This window comes from Erythrolamprus reginae, chromosome 1 (assembly GCF_031021105.1).
Source record: "Erythrolamprus reginae isolate rEryReg1 chromosome 1, rEryReg1.hap1, whole genome shotgun sequence".
NCBI lineage: Eukaryota > Metazoa > Chordata > Lepidosauria > Squamata > Dipsadidae > Erythrolamprus > Erythrolamprus reginae.
The window spans coordinates 298324622-298343691 of NC_091950.1; the positions used below are offsets into that span (position 1 = coordinate 298324622).

General features: G+C 42.1%; 1 protein-coding gene across 2 annotated transcripts in view; it reads left to right on the forward strand.

The window, feature by feature from the left end:
* The window catches only part of FOXO3 (forkhead box O3), a 174294-nt gene that overhangs the window by 146066 nt on the left and 9158 nt on the right, over positions 1-19070 (forward strand). For both annotated transcript variants that reach the window (XR_011557408.1, XM_070733361.1), the window contains exon 2: positions 7655-9091. Coding sequence is in view for 1 of the 2 variants with exons in the window: in XM_070733361.1 (XP_070589462.1) it covers positions 7655-9055 (1401 nt within the window). In the remaining variant the exon portion in view is untranslated. The remainder of the gene's footprint in view (positions 1-7654; positions 9092-19070) is intronic.

The following is a 19070-nucleotide window of genomic DNA, read 5'->3' on the forward strand; positions in this document are numbered from 1 at the left end:
TGCCTGCCCTGCACCACCCAACACGGACGGACAGCCCCCGGTCGTCGGTTCGTCGCCCCCCACCCCCCCCCACGGAGGGAGATCAGGCTGGCGAGGGCGGTAGAACTACGTCACCAGCCACTGGAGGGAGATCGGGCTGGCGGGGGCGGCGAATCCACCTCCCCAGCCGCGCGGAGGGAAATCCGGTAGGCGGGCGGGTGGCCGCGGCTCCCTGCGCGCCCCTGGAAAAGCGTACAGGGAACGGTGCCCGGGGCCGCTTTAGCCGCCCCCCCGCTCCCCCCGCCATCTCCCCGCGACTGCCTGTGCCGCTGCAGCCGCGGCCCCCCCCGCTCCCACCGCCAGTGCCCTCCCGCCGGGCCCCAAAGGACACTTGCCGATGACGACAGGGAACCTTCAGCTGGGCGGGCGCTGCCGTGCCGGTGCCTCCGACCTCCCGGTTCCTGCTCGATGCCGCGGTTTCTGGCGCTCTCCTGCTGGGCCCCAAAGAAGGAAGGCGGGAAAAAGGCGCGAAGAATGGAGCTCTCCTTCCTGCCTGCCTTCTTTGGGACCCAGCAGGAGAGCGCCAGAAACCGCGGCATCGGGCAGGAGCGGAGAGGTCAGAGGCACCGCAGCGCCCTGCCCAGGCGGCACACCGGTTGGGAAACGCTGACATACAGTACAGCAGGCAACATTTTCTAGGCGCCAGACAACATTTTCTAGGCGCCACTGGCGACCAGGCGCCTGGGTTTGTCGAACCTTGTTTTTATTTATTTATTTATTTATTCATTTGTCCAATACACTATACATATACATATACATATACATATACATATACATATACATACATACATACATACATACATACATATATATATATATATATTTGTTTTCGTAAATTTTCACGGGTATATATATGTAGATTGTTCTGAGTTCGGGTTTTGCCCTGTGTAATATTTTGCATGTCTATGCGACGTTTCGGTGAACTCACATTCACCATCATCAGGCTAAAGTTCCAATCTTTGTGTTGTTGTAAAATGGAAATTTTACAACAACACAAAGATTGGAACTTTAGCCTGATGAGGGGACGAAAGGCAGGCTAGTGCACTTATGTACGCCCCTTACTGGCCTCTTAGGAACCTGGAGAGGTCAATCATGGATAGTCTAAGGGAGAAATGTTGGGGGTTAGGGTTTGACACTATTGAGTCCAGTAATGAGTTCCACGCTTCTACAACTCGATTGTTAAAGTCATATTTTTTTACAGTCAAGTTTGAAGTGGTTCGTATTAAGTTTGAATCTGTTACGTGCTCTTGTGTTGTTGCAGTTGAAGCTGAAGTAGTCATTGACCGGTAGGACGTTGCAGCATATGATCTTGTGGGCAATACTTAAATCGTGTTTTAGGCCCCGTAGTTCTAGGCTTTCTAGACCCAGGATTGTTAGTCTATTTTCGTAGGATATTCTGTTTCGAGTGGAAGAGTGAAGGGCTCTTCTGGTGAAATATCTTTGGACGTTTTCAAGGGTGTTGATGTCTGAGATGTGGTATGGGTTCCAGACAGATGAGCAGTAGTTAAGGGTGGGTCTGGCAAAAGTTTTGTAGGCTCTTGTGAGTAGTGTGAGATTGCTGGAGCAGAAGCTATGTAGGATCAAGTTAACAACTCTAGAGGCCTTTTTGGCGATATTGTTGCAGTGTGATAAGGCCAAACAGAGAGTCGGAGCTAGAATGACATGAGTTGAACGAAGTTGCTTCCTGTGATGAGCCCTCCCTTGTGTTCCTATGGGAGGGGCCAATTATCTGCAAGCCTTACTCCCGAGTAGTCTTTCTCCTCTGTAGCTGTTCCTTCCCAGCCTCCTTGCTGTCCGACTTTGCTGCCAGCTCCGCATATCATACAAGATGATATTTGGGACAGTTTTTATCCCGGAAGGAATGTTGCACTTGAATGTTGAACTGCTAGAAGCTTATATGAGATAGTGGAGGTGATTTTTAGCTTGAAAGGGAACTACTTGTGTTCATTGAGATTGACTCAGATTGGTTTTCAGTAGTTATAAATGCAAGGCAGTGTACATTAGTTTTAATTCATTCAGCAATCAACTAGTATTGCCCATCAGCAAGAAACAATATGACTAACAATTACTGTGAAGTAATATGACGTGGGTTTTTTTTTTAATCACTAGCTACTTTTGTGTGAAGAAGAAATTGAACAAAGCTATAACCAAAGCTACTAAAATTGCACTGGTCTATTACAATAAGGTGTTAGTTTCTTTTCACACTGAGAAAAAGTAGTTCTCCACCCGTAACCAAAACACAGGATTTGATAGATAGGGGGTTGGCTTTAGGCAGGGGTCTCCAAACCTTTTACACAGGGGGTCAGTTCACTGTCCCTCAGACTGTTGGAGGGCCGGACTATAAAAAAAGCCCTATGAACAAATTCCTATGCACACTGCACATACCTTATTTAAAGTAAAAAACATAATGGGAACAAATACAATATTTAAAATAAAGAAGAAGTAATTAAAGAAGTAATTAATACTTCTTTATTAACAAGTAAATTTAAACTTAAATCAACAAACTCCATTTCTCCTTCCTTCCCTCCCTCCTTCCTCTCCACTTCTCTCTTCCCTCTTCCTTTTCTCTCATTTGTTTCATTTTCCTCTCCCTCATTCTTTCCCTCCATCATTTTCTCATTTTTCTCTTTCTCTCTCTCTCTCTCTTTCCATCTCTCCCTCTTCCTTTCTCTCTTCTTCTATCTCTCCCTCTTTCTCTTTCTTTCTCTCTCTCTTCTCTCTCTCACTCACTCTCTTTCTAACTCTCCCTCTTTGTATCTCTCACACTTTCTCTCTCTCCCCCTCTCTCTATTTCTCCCTTTCTTTCTTTCTTTCTTTCTCTCTCTCCCTTTCTATCTCTCCTCTTCATTTCTCTCTCCCGCTCTATTTCTCCCTCTTATTATATCAATCGGTAAAATCTCGTGTGCTGCCGCGGGCTGGTTAAAAGCCCTCAGCGGGCCGCATCCGGCCCATGGGCCGTAGTTTGGGGACCACTGGCTTTAGGTAAAGCTGAAGTCTTACAGTTGTAATAGCTTGCTTTTTGTCACTCAAGCTAAACGCATTTGAACTGTGTCTTAATCTGAATATTTGTTGGGTAAAAGCCTGTCACTTTGACACACAGTTGCATTAATGCTCCAAAATTCAGTAAATTGTATAAAATTTTCATCAAACTCTGTGCCACAGTGTAAATCACTCTGATCCAATGCACAGATGATAATGATCATTACTTTCATTGTTTTTATTATTATTATAATCTACTACAGACAACTGAAAGGTTTTGAGAGTTTACACATAGATGGAGGTACACAGAAAGGCTATAATCCTTCTGGTTAAAAAAGAAATCTCATTCATAGAAAATGTGTATGCACTCATTAAAGTAGTTGCAGAGCTTGGAATCAAAGCCATAAACTTGCAAAGTTGGGTGGGGGGAACACTCCAGAGCTTTTACTTTATGGAAGAAATGCATTGATACTTACAAAGGGAGAGTGGCATTTGGTATGTACTGTATTTACATTTGCTTGAAGTGATGGTTTATTTTATTTATTTGTTTGTCATGTTTATGTGGCTGCCCATCTTATGAAAAAGCGATTCTATGCAGCCGACAACAGTATAGTATCTGCTCTGATCAAGAGAGAAAAACCCTGGCTTTGAATTTTATTACATTTTTTCCCCTTTACTGGACCTGGCCTTAGACAAAACATTTTAATGTACTTAAACGTTGAATAAAAAGCACGTAGACTGCATGTCTTTGCACACCCCAGATGTTTTTCATTAACTTAATGTCATCCTGCTTCTTTATGTCAGACCTAGCAATGCCAATGTGAATCATCGAGCTTGAATGACAATCCCTGCTGTACATAATAGTTTGTTTTTTATTTAAAAAAATCAGCAATTTGTGAATTCCTACTATCCTGTTTTCAAAACATGTTTTCAAAAGCATTTCACTTTTCCTCCTGGATATGATCCACATCTGCCAATGGTTTTTTTTTAAGTAACTCCTCAGATTTAAAGAGACCCGGTCCTACTGTGGTTTCTTTAAGATTCTTATCTCCAAAATACTTCAAAGTTTTGACACGCACAGTACAAAGCTGCTCATTTTAATTGTTAAAGTAACAAGGACCAACTTCGGAAGCAGCCATCCAGGACTTGCAAATGACATGGCTGCTTTAGCAATCTGAAAAGGGCGGCTTCGCCTAGGCCTCTCTGTGCTTTGTAACAAAAAAAAGAACTAGCTTTGCTTTGCACAATTGGACTATATTTGGACTATATAGGCTATAATCCTACCAGTCCCGTCTTCTTTTGGGTGTGTCCAGACAGAGGGTGGCAGCAGTAACAATCACAAGATGTTTCTGCCTCTGCCACCTTTCCAGGCTTGTTCTGCCTTTCCCTTTATTTATTTTTTTCCGATACGGAAATTAAAATAGCAAGAAGAAATTGTGGGAATGTGCAGGGGCTTTATAATTGGAAGGAATCTTTCAGTCGTTCTCTGAAAAATTCTGAGAGTGTGGTTTGATATTTTGACAATATAAGTCTTATCTGGAAGACCTCCCCATGCCATTTTTTTTTTTACAACTATGAACTGGCGAGCCTTTTTACAACAGACTGGCGAACTGATGGCACGCGTGCCACATGAAGTCATATCGGAGGGCATTATGGGCCCAGTGTGACAAGCTTTCTAAATCTTAATCTGTCTGGGAACTACTGCTTGCAAGTAGACTTCTGCATTTTAGAAAATGTACATAATATTTTGAATCCAAGCAATAAATTTTATTTTATTTATTTATTTATTTAATTGGATTTGTATGCCGCCCCTCTCCGAGGACTCAGGGCGGCTCATAGCATATACAAAAAAACAGAACAATAATATGAATCCAATTAATAGTGCCTTAAAAAACAACCATTAAATTCAATTAAAAAGAAAACCTATCAAACCAATCATTCAACAATCATACTTAAAACATTCGTTGGTCGGGGAAAGATCTAAAAGCCCCAAGCCTGGCAGCAAAGATGAGTTTTTAAACTCTTTCGGAAGGCGAGGAGGGTGGGGGCAGTGCGAATCTCCGGGGGGAGCTGATTCCAGAGGGTCGGGGCTCCCACAGAGAAGGCTCTTCCCTTAGGTCCCACTAGCTGACATTGTTTGGTCGACGGGACCCTAAGGAGAACAACTCTGTGGGACCTCACTAAATGAAGTTCTTTAGCAGTAAACAATTGATAAAGTGAGCACAATTTTTGATCATAGCCTCACACCATCATCCAGTCTTTGAACGAGTCGTCTTTCACATAAATAATATATTGATATTCACAGTAACATTTATTTTATCTGTCATTATGCCTTGACTATGTTTGCATAAAATTCTAAGGCAACATCGCTCTATGTCTTCCATACGTGTGTGCGCACTCGTCAGCTGATTTTCGACCTTGGGTTAGACAGTTTTATTTATTTATTTATTAGATTTGTATGCCGCCCCTCTCCGCACCCTTCAGGAAAGCTTCCCTGAACCCTCTGGAGTGCAAAAAATCAGCACAGTGGGCAAACCAGAAGTGCATTTCCTGAACTTCCGTTTTGCCTGGTTTTTCACCGTCCCGGGCTTCGGTAAAGCCTGTGCGCAGGGATGGGGGGATTTTGTGCACGCACAGAGGCAGCATATATGTGTGTGCATGGGGAGGAGGGAAGGGTTGTGGGCACGTACACATATGCTAGCACACCCACTTAGCCCCTTTTGGCACATGAACCAAAAACGGTTCGCCATCACTGAGCTAAAGTACATCTCAATGGAATAGCGGGAAATAGCTTTTAGTCTAGCAATACATGCCTCTTGTAACCATCAGTTCATTCTAGTAGGGCTCTAAATGGCATGCTGATTTTTGGGGCAATGGGATTTCTCATGTCAGTGGTGTTTCAACCTGTTGCGTTTCTTATGGCAATTGATTAGAATTTGGTGTGCTCAACTCTTTCATATCCACTAGTTTTTTTAAAAAAAACACTCTGTGACTGTGCTATATATAAAATTGCTTTTCTCTTTGGAAATTTACAGCAATGGCTCATGGTAGAATATTAACCAAGTTGGTTTGCTCAGACACCACTAAAGGAAAAGGGAAGATGAGAAAAAAAACCCCTAATAAACATGGTTGTTGCTATTTACAGAAGATCATTAGGTTACAACATGCCAGACAGGTTTTACTTTGCGTTTTCAGTTTGAACACTATGATTTAGAAATACGTGAGTTGCAGAACTGGTTCTTGAAAGTAAGTGCTTAGGAGCATAGGATATCTATATTAATTATCCTGATTTTTTATGCATCTGATTACTTTGGAAACTATTTTAATGGGAGGTTTTTAAAATAAAAGATAGAGATTGTCTTTAAGCTAATGAACATAATTTAAGAGAATTTGTTTAGAAAACTGCACTAAATCACCAAAGCAATGTGCTTACAACAGTAACCTCAGTACTTAAGTGCTCTTTCTCAGGAAAGGTCTTATCCGTACATTCATTCAATTCATGCCATGCAGAAATACCTTGAATTTTATCATGATTCCTGTACTAAATTCCTTGTTTATTCTAGTGTCTGAACAACGTGTTAAAAGCTAGAGAAGTAATAGCATTTTTTTTCAGGAGGCAACTGGACTTTTTTGTTTTTTTCTATGAAGATGTTTCGCTTCTCATCCAAGAAGCTTCTTCCGCTCTGACAGGTGAGTTGAAGAAGCTTCTTGGATGAGAAGCAAAATGTATTCAAAGAAAAAAAACACACAGAAAGTCCAGCTGCCTCCTGAAAAGGCATCTTTGGGACAACCAGGGGTGGGTTCTAACTTACCTCGCTGCTGGTTCGCTTCCTCCTGCACTGTGTGGGTACACGCATATACAGTGTTACAAACCCAAAAAAATCAAAATGTCATCGCTACCGCCACGAAAGCGGGTTTGGGGACGTGGCCAGTCAACCATTGCTGCTGGCTTAGCAAATGGGGAGAAATTCCCGCTACCGGTTCTATAGAACCGGTGTGAACCAGCAGGAACCCACCTCTGGAGACAGTGATGGCAAACCTATGGCACGGGTACCACAGGTGGCACGCGGAGTTATATCTGCTGGCACGCGAGCCGTTGCCCTAGCTAAGCTCCAGTGTGCATGTGTGTGCCAGCCAGCTGATTTTTTACTCACACAGAGGCTCTGGGAGGGCGTTTTTGGCTTCCAGAGAGCCTCCGGGGGGGGGTGGAGGAGGGTGTTTTTACCCTCCCCCAGCTCCAGGGAAGTTGCCCTCTTCAGGCTCTTTGGAGCCTTGGGTGGGCAAAATATGAGCCTACTGGGCCCACCAGAAGTTGTGAAACAGGCCGTTTGTGGCCTCCAGAAGGCCTTTGGGAGTTGGAGAAGCTGTTTCCGCCCTCCCGAGGCATTGAATTATGGGTGTGGGTACTCACGTATGCACGATAGTGCACACCCACAGTGTTTTGGCACCCAAGGAAAAAAAAGGTTCGCCATCACTGTCTGGAAACAACATAACTTGCATGACTGAGAACCTCGGCAGACTTTTAGCAATGAATTTATTTCCTTTATGTTTTTTATGTCTTAAGTGTTATGTTGAATAATAGCATTTACGTGACATATTCTAAATTTGGGGGCTTTTTGTGTGTTGTCTTTTGCAGAACTCAATCAGACACAACTTGTCCCTTCACAGTCGATTCATCAGGGTACAGAACGAAGGAACCGGGAAAAGCTCGTGGTGGATGATCAACCCCGACGGTGGGAAAGGAGGGAAAGCGCCACGCAGACGGGCTGTGTCGATGGACAACAGCAACAAATACACAAAGAGCCGAGGACGAGCAGCTAAGAAAAAAGCAGCCCTTCAAGTTGCCCAGGAGACCAGTGACGACAGCCCCACCCAGCTATCCAAGTGGCCTGGTAGCCCGACCTCCCGTAGCAGTGACGAACTGGATGCGTGGACAGACTTCCGGTCTCGTACCAACTCGAATGCCAGTACAACAAGTGGCCGCTTGTCCCCAATATTGGCAAGCACTGAGCTAGACGAGGTGCAGGATGATGAGGCTCCCCTTTCTCCCATGCTGTACAGTAGCTCACCCAGCATGTCCCCATCCGTGGCCAAGCCCTGTAACGTTGAGCTGCCTAGGTTGACTGACATGGCAGGTACGATGAACTTGAACGATGGCTTGACAGACAATCTGATGGATGACCTCCTGGACAATATAACCCTTCCCTCTTCCCAGCAGTCACCCACGGGAGGACTCATGCAGAGAAGTTCAAGCTTCCCATATGGCTCCAAGAGTCCAGGGCTTGGTTCTCCATCCAGCAGTTTCAACAACGCTGTGTTTGGACCGTCGTCTCTAAATTCTCTCCGCCAGTCTCCCATGCAAACCATCCAAGAGAACAAGCAAGCTACGTTTTCTTCCATTTCGCACTACAACAACCAAACTCTGCAGGATCTGCTGGCATCGGATTCACACGGCCACAGTGATGTCATGATGACTCAGTCTGATCCGCTCATGTCGCAAGCTAGCACCGCTGTGTCTGCCCAGAACGCCCGTCGGAATATTATGCTTCGGAATGATCCAATGATGTCCTTTGCTGCTCAGCCAAGTCAGAGCTCTTTGACCAACCAGAACCTGCTCCACCACCAGCATCAATCCCAGAATTCCTCTCTCAGTGGCAGCCGTGCCTTGTCAAATTCTACCGGTACTATGGGCTTAAGTGACACCAACCTTGGATCAGCAAAACACCAGCAACAGCCCCCTGCCAACCAGTCTATGCAATCACTTTCTGACTCCCTCTCAGGCTCTTCTTTGTATGCCAACAGCGTGAGCCTTCCGGTCATGGGGCACGATAAATTCCCCAGCGATTTGGACCTGGATATTTTCAACGGGAGCTTGGAATGCGACATGGAGTCCATTATCCGCAGTGAACTCATGGATGCAGATGGATTGGATTTTAATTTTGATTCCCTCATCTCAGCCCAGAATGTTGTTACACTGAATGTGGGAAACTTCACTGGTGCTAAGCAAGCTTCGTCACAGAGTTGGGTTCCAGGCTGAAGGATTTATGCAAAGAGGGGAGAATGGGCAAAGCAGGTTAGCAATGTTTAGTCTGTTGCGTTCGGTACTGTACTTGACAATGTGTAAATATAGCTTTTAAAGAGGACAAGTACAGCTTTTACAGCAAACACCCAGACCTAACTCAGGGTTAGATTACAGCTATGGTAAGAGTAACTAAAGGCTGATTTAATTTCAGTCTTCTCCATTGCGTTCTATGGGCATTCTATATTGAGAGATGTAATTCATTCCCAAACTCTAGCCGCCATCAGCTTCTGATGCATGTTGTATTGGCAGTTCTGTATTAGCAAAAACTTCAGAAGAAAAGGATTTAAGGGTAGTGATTTCTGACAGTCTCAAAATGGGTGAACAGTGGAGTCAGGCGGTAGGGAAAACAGTGGAGTCTGACAGTCTCAAAATGGGTGAACAGTGCAGTCAGGCGGTAGGGAAAACAAGTAGGATGCTTGGCTGCATAGCTAGAGGTATAACAAGCAGGAAGAGGGAGATTATGATCCCGCTATATAGAGTGCTGGTGAGACCACATTTGGAATACTGTGTTCAGTTCTGGAGACCTCACCTACAAAAAGATATTGACAAAATTGAACGGGTCCAAAGGTGGGCTACAAGAATGGTGGAAGGTCTTAAGCATAAAACGTATCAGGAAAGACTTAATGAACTCAATCTGTATAATCTGGAGGACAGAAGGAAAAGGGGGGACATGATCGAAACATTTAAATATGTTAAAGGGTTAAATAAGGTTCAGGAGGGAAGTGTTTTTAATAGGAAAGTGAACACAAGAACAAGGGGACACAATCTGAAGTTAGTTGGGGGAAAGATCAAAAGCAACATGAGAAAATATTATTTTACTGAAAGAGTAGTAGATCCTTGGAACAAACTTCCAGCAGACGTGGTTGGTAAATCCACAGTAACTGAATTTAAACATGCCTGGGATAAACATATATCCATCCTAAGATAAAATACAGGAAATAGTATAAGGGCAGACCAGATGGACCATGAGGTCTTTTTCTGCCGTCAGACTTCTATGTTTCTATGTTGAAACTTTTCAGGAAAATGGTGGGGGGGTTTGGTGGCTCTTCCCACTTGGTGATTGTTTTATAACACCCCCCACTCCAAAAAAAAATCACTGTTTTGCTAGTGTGATGTTAGTTCCAACTTGCATCATTATATGGGATAAATCATTGAGCTACAGTGTTATCTACCCATCCTTAAGTTGAAAAACAAACAAAATCACTATTCTAGAACAACATTTGATATCAGCATTGCCAACCTTTCTTCTGCCCCTCCCCTGTCCCTTGATGCATTACTGGATGGCAGGGGCTTGATTATTTATTTATTTATTTATTTATTTATTTATTTATTTTGTCCAATACATAATACACATTGAAGAGAAAAATATGTAATAGGTTTAGGTTTATTGGATTTATATGCCGCCCCTCTCCGCAAACTCGGGGCGGCTCACAACAATAATAAAAAAACAGTACAGTACATAATACCAAATTCAATGCCCACCCATCTAGTTGCGATTTAAATTAATAATCTCATAAAAACAGTATATATAAAAAACAGGCACACAGTCAATCAATCAACAAAACAACATGGGCAAGGGGGAGGTGTTTTAGTTCCCCCATGCCTGACGGCAAAGTTGGGTCTTAAGGAGTTTACGAAAGGCAGGGAGGGTGGGGGCAATCCTAATCTCAGGGGGGAGCTGGTTCCAGAGGGTCGGGACCCCCACAGAGAAGGCTCTTCCCCTGGGTCCCGCCAGACGACATTGTTTAGTCGACGGGACCCGGAGAAGGCCAACTTTGTGGGACCTAACCGGTCGCTGGGATTCGTGCGGCAGGAGGCGGTCCCGAAGATATTCTGGTCCGGTGCCATGAAGGGCTTTATAGGTCATAACCAACACTTTGAATTGTGACCGGAAACTGATCGGCAGCCAATGCAGACTGCGGAGTGTTGGAGTGATATGGGCATACTTGGAGAAGCCCATAATTGCTCTCGCAGCTGCATTCTGCACGATCTGAAGTTTCCGAACACTTTTCAAAGGTAGCCCCATGTAGAGAGCGTTACAGTAGTCGAGCCTCGAGGTGATGAGGGCATGAGTGACTGTGAGCAATGACTCCCGGTCCAAATAGGGCCGCAACTGGCGCACCAGGCGAACCTGGGCAAACGCCCCCCTCGCCACAGCTGAAAGGTGTTTTTCTAATGTGAGCTGTGGATCGAGGAGGACGCCCAAGTTGCGGACCCTCTCTGAGGGGGTCAATAATTCCCCCCCCCAGGGTAATGGACGGACAGATAGAATTGTCCTTGGGAGGCAAAACCCACAGCCACTCCGTCTTGTCTGGGTTGAGTTTGAGTTTGTTGACACCCATCCAGGCCCCAACAGCCTCCAGGCACCGGCACATCACTTCCACTGCTTCGTTGACTGGACATGGGGTAATATAAGTAAAGAAAAGAATAGAAGAAAAGATATAAAAGTATAGGTGAACATATTTGAAAGGAAGAAAAGATAAATGAGATAAGGAGAGACAATTGGACAGGGGACAGAAGGCACACTGGTGCACTTATGCACACCCCTTACTGACCTCTAAGAAACCTGGAGAGGTCAATCATGGATAGTCTAAGGGAGAAATGTTTGGGGTTAGGGGTTGACACTACTGAGTCAGGTAATGAGTTCCACGCTTCGACAACTCAGTTACTGAAGTCATATTTTTTACAGTCAAGTTTGGAGCGGTTAATATTACGTTTGAATCTGTTGCGTGCTCTTGTGTTGTTGCGATTGAAGCTGAAGTAGTCATTGACAGGTAGAACGTTGCAGCATATGATCTTGTGGGCAATACTTAGATCGTGGTTTAGGCGACGTAGGTCTAAGCTTTCTAGACCTAGGATTGATTATAGGTTAGGATTATCCATGTGAGGTGCATGATAAGCAAGGGAGGATCTGGCTTTGCTATCCTTTCTCTTCTGTGTATCCATCGGGGGTGCTACCTGACAGTCACGGCACCAAGCAGAAATGGGCAGGTCCACCTACAGAACTCAGCCCATTTTTAGGCTCCTTCCTCTTAAAAACCTCATTCTGTTGCAAATTAAGCCGAATAAGTGATTTTTTCTAAAAAGCATCATAATTGTAAAGACTTCGTGCTCGGTTAGGGAGGCAAGGAGGAAGGGCTGATCACTCATTCCACTGTTTTCATATCTCAGTCTTGTGCTAAACTGGTAAAGGTCATGGAGTTAAAGTACTAACAGTACTGGCTGAAGAGTGCTGCTTTTACAAACTCTGCAATATACTCGCAGCACAATGCTCTCCTTTAGGGAGACAAAGCAGAGTGATGGCAGGCAAGGTTTAACTGTAGTTCATAAAATCATACACCACAATGTCCTTCCTGTTAGTGACTACTTCACCTTCAACAATAACAACACAAGGGCACATAATAGATACAAACTAAATGTAAATCGCCTCAAACTAGACTGCAGAAAATACGACTTCAGCAATAGAATGATCAATGCCTGGAATTCACTACCTGACTCTGTTGTTTCTTCCCCAACCCCCAAAATCCTCAACCTTAAATTATCTACAGTTGACCTCTCACCTTTTGTAAGAGGTCTGTAAGGGGCGTGCATAAGCGCACCATTGTGCCTACTGTCCCCGCCCTACTGTTTTATTATAAAATAAAATTTTTATTTAAAATAAATTTTTAAATGGTTGACCAGGGATGGAGCGAGGAGGAGTGTGCCCATATTAACCTGAAACAGTCAATGAGAGCTTGTCTAACCACACCTTCTACTGGTCATCTGACTTCATCTGACTACCGCACGAATCACAGCGGCCGATAAGGTCCCACAGAGTTGGCCTTCTCTGGGTCCCGTCGACTAAACAATGTCATCTGGCGGGCCCCAGGGGAAGAGCCTTCTCTGTGGCGGCCCCGGAACTCTGGAATCAACTCCCCCCGGAGATTAGAACTGCTCCCACCCTCCTTGTCTTCCATAAACTACTTAAGACCCACCTATACCGCCAGGCATGGGGGATTTGAGACACCTTTCCCCCAGGCTTATTATAATTTATGTTTGGTATGTATGTGCTGTTTGGTTTTTAATTATGATAGGGTTTTTAGTTTTTTAATATTAGATTTGTGCCATTATAATATTGTTTTTATCGTTGTTGTGAACCGCCCCGAGTCTTCGGAGAGGGGCGGCATACAAATCTAATACATTATTATTATTATTATTATTATTATTATTATTATTATTATTAATCCTGCATGACAAGTGTTATAGACACATTGCGGCGGCTTCTGGATGCTCTTGGCTAAAGAGGAAAAACATTACTTTAACACTTCAGCTAAGGAAGGCCTTAAATCTGCCTCACTCCTAGGCTGCCAATGAGAGAAAAGCAACATCATCATCAGGAGACAGTAGAAAACAGATGTTGCCAAGGCATGGTTGTATCACTGTTAGGTACAAGTGGGGAAAGGCCTTAAGGGAAAAGTGAAGGAAGAAGCGAATAAAATTATGGATATAGCTCTTATGATCAAAGTAGTTTCTGAAATAAATTCCCAGAAAGTCTTACAATTTTCCAATCTGGTATGCAGGCGATTGCATCCTAGCTTCTTTGGATGAAGCTGTTGCCACACATGTTATCATTCATTTATTTTCTCCTGTCAGAAGAGACAGATGAGAACTGTGACAAGATTATGTGACTCTTTTACTTTGCAATATTATTATTATTATTATTATTATTATTATTATTATTATTATTATTATTAATTAGATTTGCATGCCGCCCCTTTCTGCAGACTCGGGGTGGCTCACAACAACAATAAATCTAATAATTTAAAATTCACTAAAAAACCCTTATTAAAAAGCAAGAACATACATACAAACATACCATGCATAAACTGTATAGGCCCGGGGGAGATGTCTCAATTCCCCCATGACTGACGGCAGAGGTGAGTTTTAAGGAGTTTATGAAAGGCAAGGAGGGTGGGGCAATTCTAATCTCCGGAGGGAGCTGGTTCCAGAGGGCCGGGGCCGCCACAGAGAAGGCTCTTCCCCTGGGTCCCGCCAGCCGACATTGTTTAGTTGACGGGACCCGGAGAAGACCCACTCTGTGGGACCTAACCGGTCGCTGGGTTTCGTGTGGCAGAAGGCGCTCCCGGAGATATTCTGGTCTGATGCCATGAAGGGCTTTATAGGTCATAACCAACACTTTGAATTGTGACCGGAAACTGATCGGCAACCAATGCAGACTGCGGAGTGTTGGTGTAACATGGGCATACCTAGGGAAGCCCATGATTGCTCTCACAGCTGCATTCTGCACGATCTGAAGTTTCCGAACACTCTTCAAAGGTAGTCCCATGTAGAGAGCGTTACAGTAGTCAAACCTCGAGGTGATGAGGGCATGAGTGACTGAGCAGTGAGTCCCAGTCCAGATAGGGCCGCAACTTGTGCACCAGGCGAACCTGGGCAAACGCTGTGGATCGAGGAGGAGGCCCAAGTTGCGGACCTTCTCTGAGGGGGTCAATAATTCTCCCCCCCCCCGGGTTATGGACGGACAAATGGAATTGTCCCTGGGAGGCAAAACCCACAGCCACTCCGTCTTATAATAATAATAATTATTTATTTATTTATTTATTACTTAGATTTGTATGCCGCCCCTCTCCGAAGACTCGCTTTGAGAAAAAAAAGAAATTAAGCCTTCATATCAGGATATTGGTAGAGGAAACTGATTTCTGTGATTTTGAAAAAAAAGAAAAAGCATTTGTAGAGTCCTTAATAAAATCTTGGGGATTCCCTTTGCCAATGTTAGGGGTACTCTGAAAATGTTATTATTATTTCAAATAAAAACATGCTGGCATTTTAAGATAAACAGGTTTGGGAACCAATTGGGTTTGACAAAAAAATGACTGAAATGTTGTAAGTAGTGTAGTACTTGATCATATATAGTATGATTTTTAAAGGGACTATAAATTCCTTGTGGTATACAGTTTAATACTGTAATCCTTAGCTAAAAATGCTAAGGGAGAATGCCGCCAGGATTATCAAATTCCTATCAAAGAATGCTCAAGTAGTTTTTCAAGAAGACTAAGCATTATATTGATTTCTGCTGCTTAGATTTAAGTAGTATTTTGATTGGCAAAAAGTCCTGCCATCTTGTTTCTTCCATTATTGGCAAAAATACTTTAGTCACTTCATTTTTCACACAATGAAAGTAGAATGAGGTCCCAGAAAAGAAAAAGTGAAAGTATATCATCTCTTGGCATAGAGTTAGCAAGCCTTCCCTTCCTTCCTTCCTTCCTTCCTTCCTTCCTTCCTTGCTTCCTTCCTCCCTCCCTCCCTCCCTCCCTCCCTCCCACAAATGAATAAGTTCCATTCAACCCAACAGGATTTTTAGCAGAATAAACAAATGGAGCCATTATTTATTCTTCAAAACTAAAATGTTCAGTATACATGAACATTAATATATAATACATATTTATAATTTGTCTTAAATCTGTATATTTACAGTAAAGCAAAGAGTAAAACAAAAATATTGTGGTTGTAATTCAAAGCCACTTAGGAAAACCACAATAATGTTGATTAGCCCGTATTGAAGCATCAATTGTAGCATTATTTGCTGGCAGCATTCATTCAAAAGCATACATATTAGTGCTACAAAAAAACACAGAAGTGGGTGAACCAATATAATATTTTATATTATATTTTATAAGTGTGAGTGGCTTCATTAGATGGCCATTATTTATGCTTTCCCCAAACCTTCTCATTGAAATATACAGATTTGCTATTTTTTCTTCTCTGATTGGTCTTACAGTCCTTATGTGTAAAGATAAAGTCATCAGTCTCTTTTACTGCTTTGCAGAAATTCCAATTTCTTTCTCTTTCCCCCCACTTTTCATTGCAGAGAAGCAATGAGAACTTCAGGGATGGGATTATATAGTACATGGTCCTGAAAAAACCACTCATCAGGGCCCAGGGATAAGTTGGTAAATTACTTTGTGGGCATAATGCACTATAGCCTTTCAGTTATTGGAGGCTTTCTCTGTGCTTTTCTGAAGGCCATTATGTTCATAAGATTCAAGAAAGATAATTGGAAACTGCCTGTTCCTACTGTTGCCAAAATTACGGGATAGCATAGTATGAGAACATCGCTTGATATTTTTAGAGCAAGCAGAGCAACATTGGGTGGAGTTCATAATGCATCCACTTTTGTATCACTGTGACTTAGGATCATATTGTAAAAATACGATTGAATTTTTCTGTTAATATTTGTCGCAGGATTTCAAAGTTGTTTTCCTTCTCCATTTTGAATTGCTAAGGTTTTTCAAGAATAATGCCCCCCCCCCTTGGAAAAATCAAAGCCTTTAAGACTGCTCTTTTCCAAGCTAGCAAAGTTCAGCAAAACAAGGGCTAACGCTAGACTTTCCTGGAAACGATTGCCATGATTTTAATTAACTCAGCTACTAAAGAACAAATGCCCTGCGCTTCATTCTTCCATGCAGGATTCTATTTATGGTAATTTATGATGTGCTAGAGGAGGTAGGAAGAGCAGTGACTAAATCCTTGCATGTCATAAATGTCTTCCGGAGGTGGCTATAACAATTTTACTCCAAATCGTTTAATTTTAAGTTCAGGTTGATTGAAAGGCATTGGCTACTTTTGTGTGGCAATTTGTTATTAAAGACCCAACAGCTGCATGCTTTTCTCACATCATTCTCACCAATTCATTCTATGAGTAGGAGTAGCCATCCAACTCTCTGAGAGTTGTTACTTCTGAATCAGGAATTTGGAACAGTCCAATGTCCTGGCTGATGATAACCCAAAAGTTCATGGATGATGCAGCCATAGTAGATGAATTTGACAGGTCAGAAAGCCAAGACAAATCATTTAAAAAGGAGCCAACACTGTTGTGATGTGTCATAGGACATACAAAGCCCCAAGATGTTTAATAATAGACAGCTCAAGAGGAAAAGTGTAATAAAATATTATCCCATAAATCAAACCCCTTCAGTCCTCCTCAAATTCAATTACTTCTCCAGGAAGATTAGAAAAACATTATTTTAAAGAGGCTAGAAATTGAAACATTATGCTTTTCCCAATTGTACGAGTAGAAGCACTGAGCGGAAATGACCGGATCACTGTGTTTATAAAGAATTGCATAAGCAGAAAACGTGTTGCCTTTTTGCAACATATAATGGAGTAACAAAGTACCGAGAATTCTTTAAGAATGAATTGAAATACATTTGATTTTATAATTTAGAATAGTTGAATTGATATATATCACAAATTAATTATTATATATGCTCTCAAACCTTCTACCTTATGTCTCCTTGAGAGTTCCTGGAGAAATATTATATAGCTTTTGACTCATCTGTTAAAAATGGTCATGACCCGTGCTTTCATTTTTAATTTGCTTTTGAACTTTTTACCCTTAGATATTGAAAAAAGAATAAAAGAATTGACAGCTGTATGATCTTTGCCAAAATTGCCTGTGTTCACATATAAATCAAGCCATATAGTAATTTGCTTGTGGCTCAGCAGCATGTATGAATTTAGTCAGTACTGTATTTGTTTGGTTTTAGGAGCTCAATATAGCATTTGAAAATTCACCCCTGTATTGCTTGCTATTGAATACAGATTGTAATTAATACACTATCATTACTGCAGACCTACACTAATATATATTTTACAAATAGCCTCCGTTATATGTACTGACCTTTACTAAGCAAGGATAACACAGTATTTATGCTTAGTGTCCATAATCTTTCCTCTTTTTTTATTTGGCATCTTCCAGTCTTTTTAATTTTTTGTCTACTCTTCATTTAAAATAATGTTTTTCTAATTTTCCTGAAGAAGTAATTGAATTTGAGGAGGACTGAAGGGGTTTGATTTATGGGATAATCTTTTATTACACTTTTCCTCTTGAGCTGTCTATTATTAAGCATCTTGGGGGCTTTGTATGTCCTATGACACATCACAACAGCGTTGGCTCCTTTTAAATGATTTGTCTTGGCTTTCTGACCTGTCAAATTCATTTAACAACATTAGCAAATGAGAGTCCTTCATGACAGGAAGAATTGCTTTCATGATAACCATAATAAAGATGTATGCTTCCCCAGACAACAGAGGAAGAAAAACAATGCTAGAAATGCCTATAGCAAAAAAAAGGAGTGCCTGATTATTCTCTGGAATAACAAATTGGATATATAAAGGCCAATTCTGTAGCCTGTTTTCATTAATATTTGTGCATTTTGAATGGTTTGTGTCAAATGAAAAACTCTCTTATTTAGAGCAGTGTTTCCCAACCTTAGCCACTTGAAGATATTTGGACTTCAACTCCCAGAATTCCCCAGCCAGCGAATGCTGGCTGGGGAATTCTGGGAGTTGAAGTCCAGATATCTTCAAGTGGCAAAGGTTGGGAAACACTGATTTAGAGGACATAATGGAGCCAAGCAGTGTCACCTTCATACAATCATTGTTGAAATCTGTAGTACCTTTATAGATTAACTTGGAATTTTTGAACTGTGGCCACTAGGATTTTTCCTTCTGTCTCCTTTTCAATGGTCCACTTTTCTATATATTATGAATGGTAGACAAAGGGTATTTTGCAGTTGCTCTTATTCAACATATCCTTATAAATTAATTTTTCCTTGCAATTTTTTAATGCAAGTGAAAGAGACTAGCATGGCTAAGACATTCAGAGAGTTTCATGGTTAGCATGAAAGCAATTAGTTTATAATTTTATAATACTACAGCAGGAAATTAAACTATTCTTAAATCATTATCATGCCCTTTAAATGGCTCATTGGGAAAAAGACTTAGGGTATGAAATATTAGTGGAAAACTAATTCCTTATACTGTATAGGAAATTGACATATATCTATGTTCATACTAAGATTTATAAACTGTGGAACTATAAATCCTCTAATTCCTCTGAATTATTGTTCATATATCCTATCAGCTGATGGAATCTATATCGTTCAACTGAACCAGTAAACTTTAGACA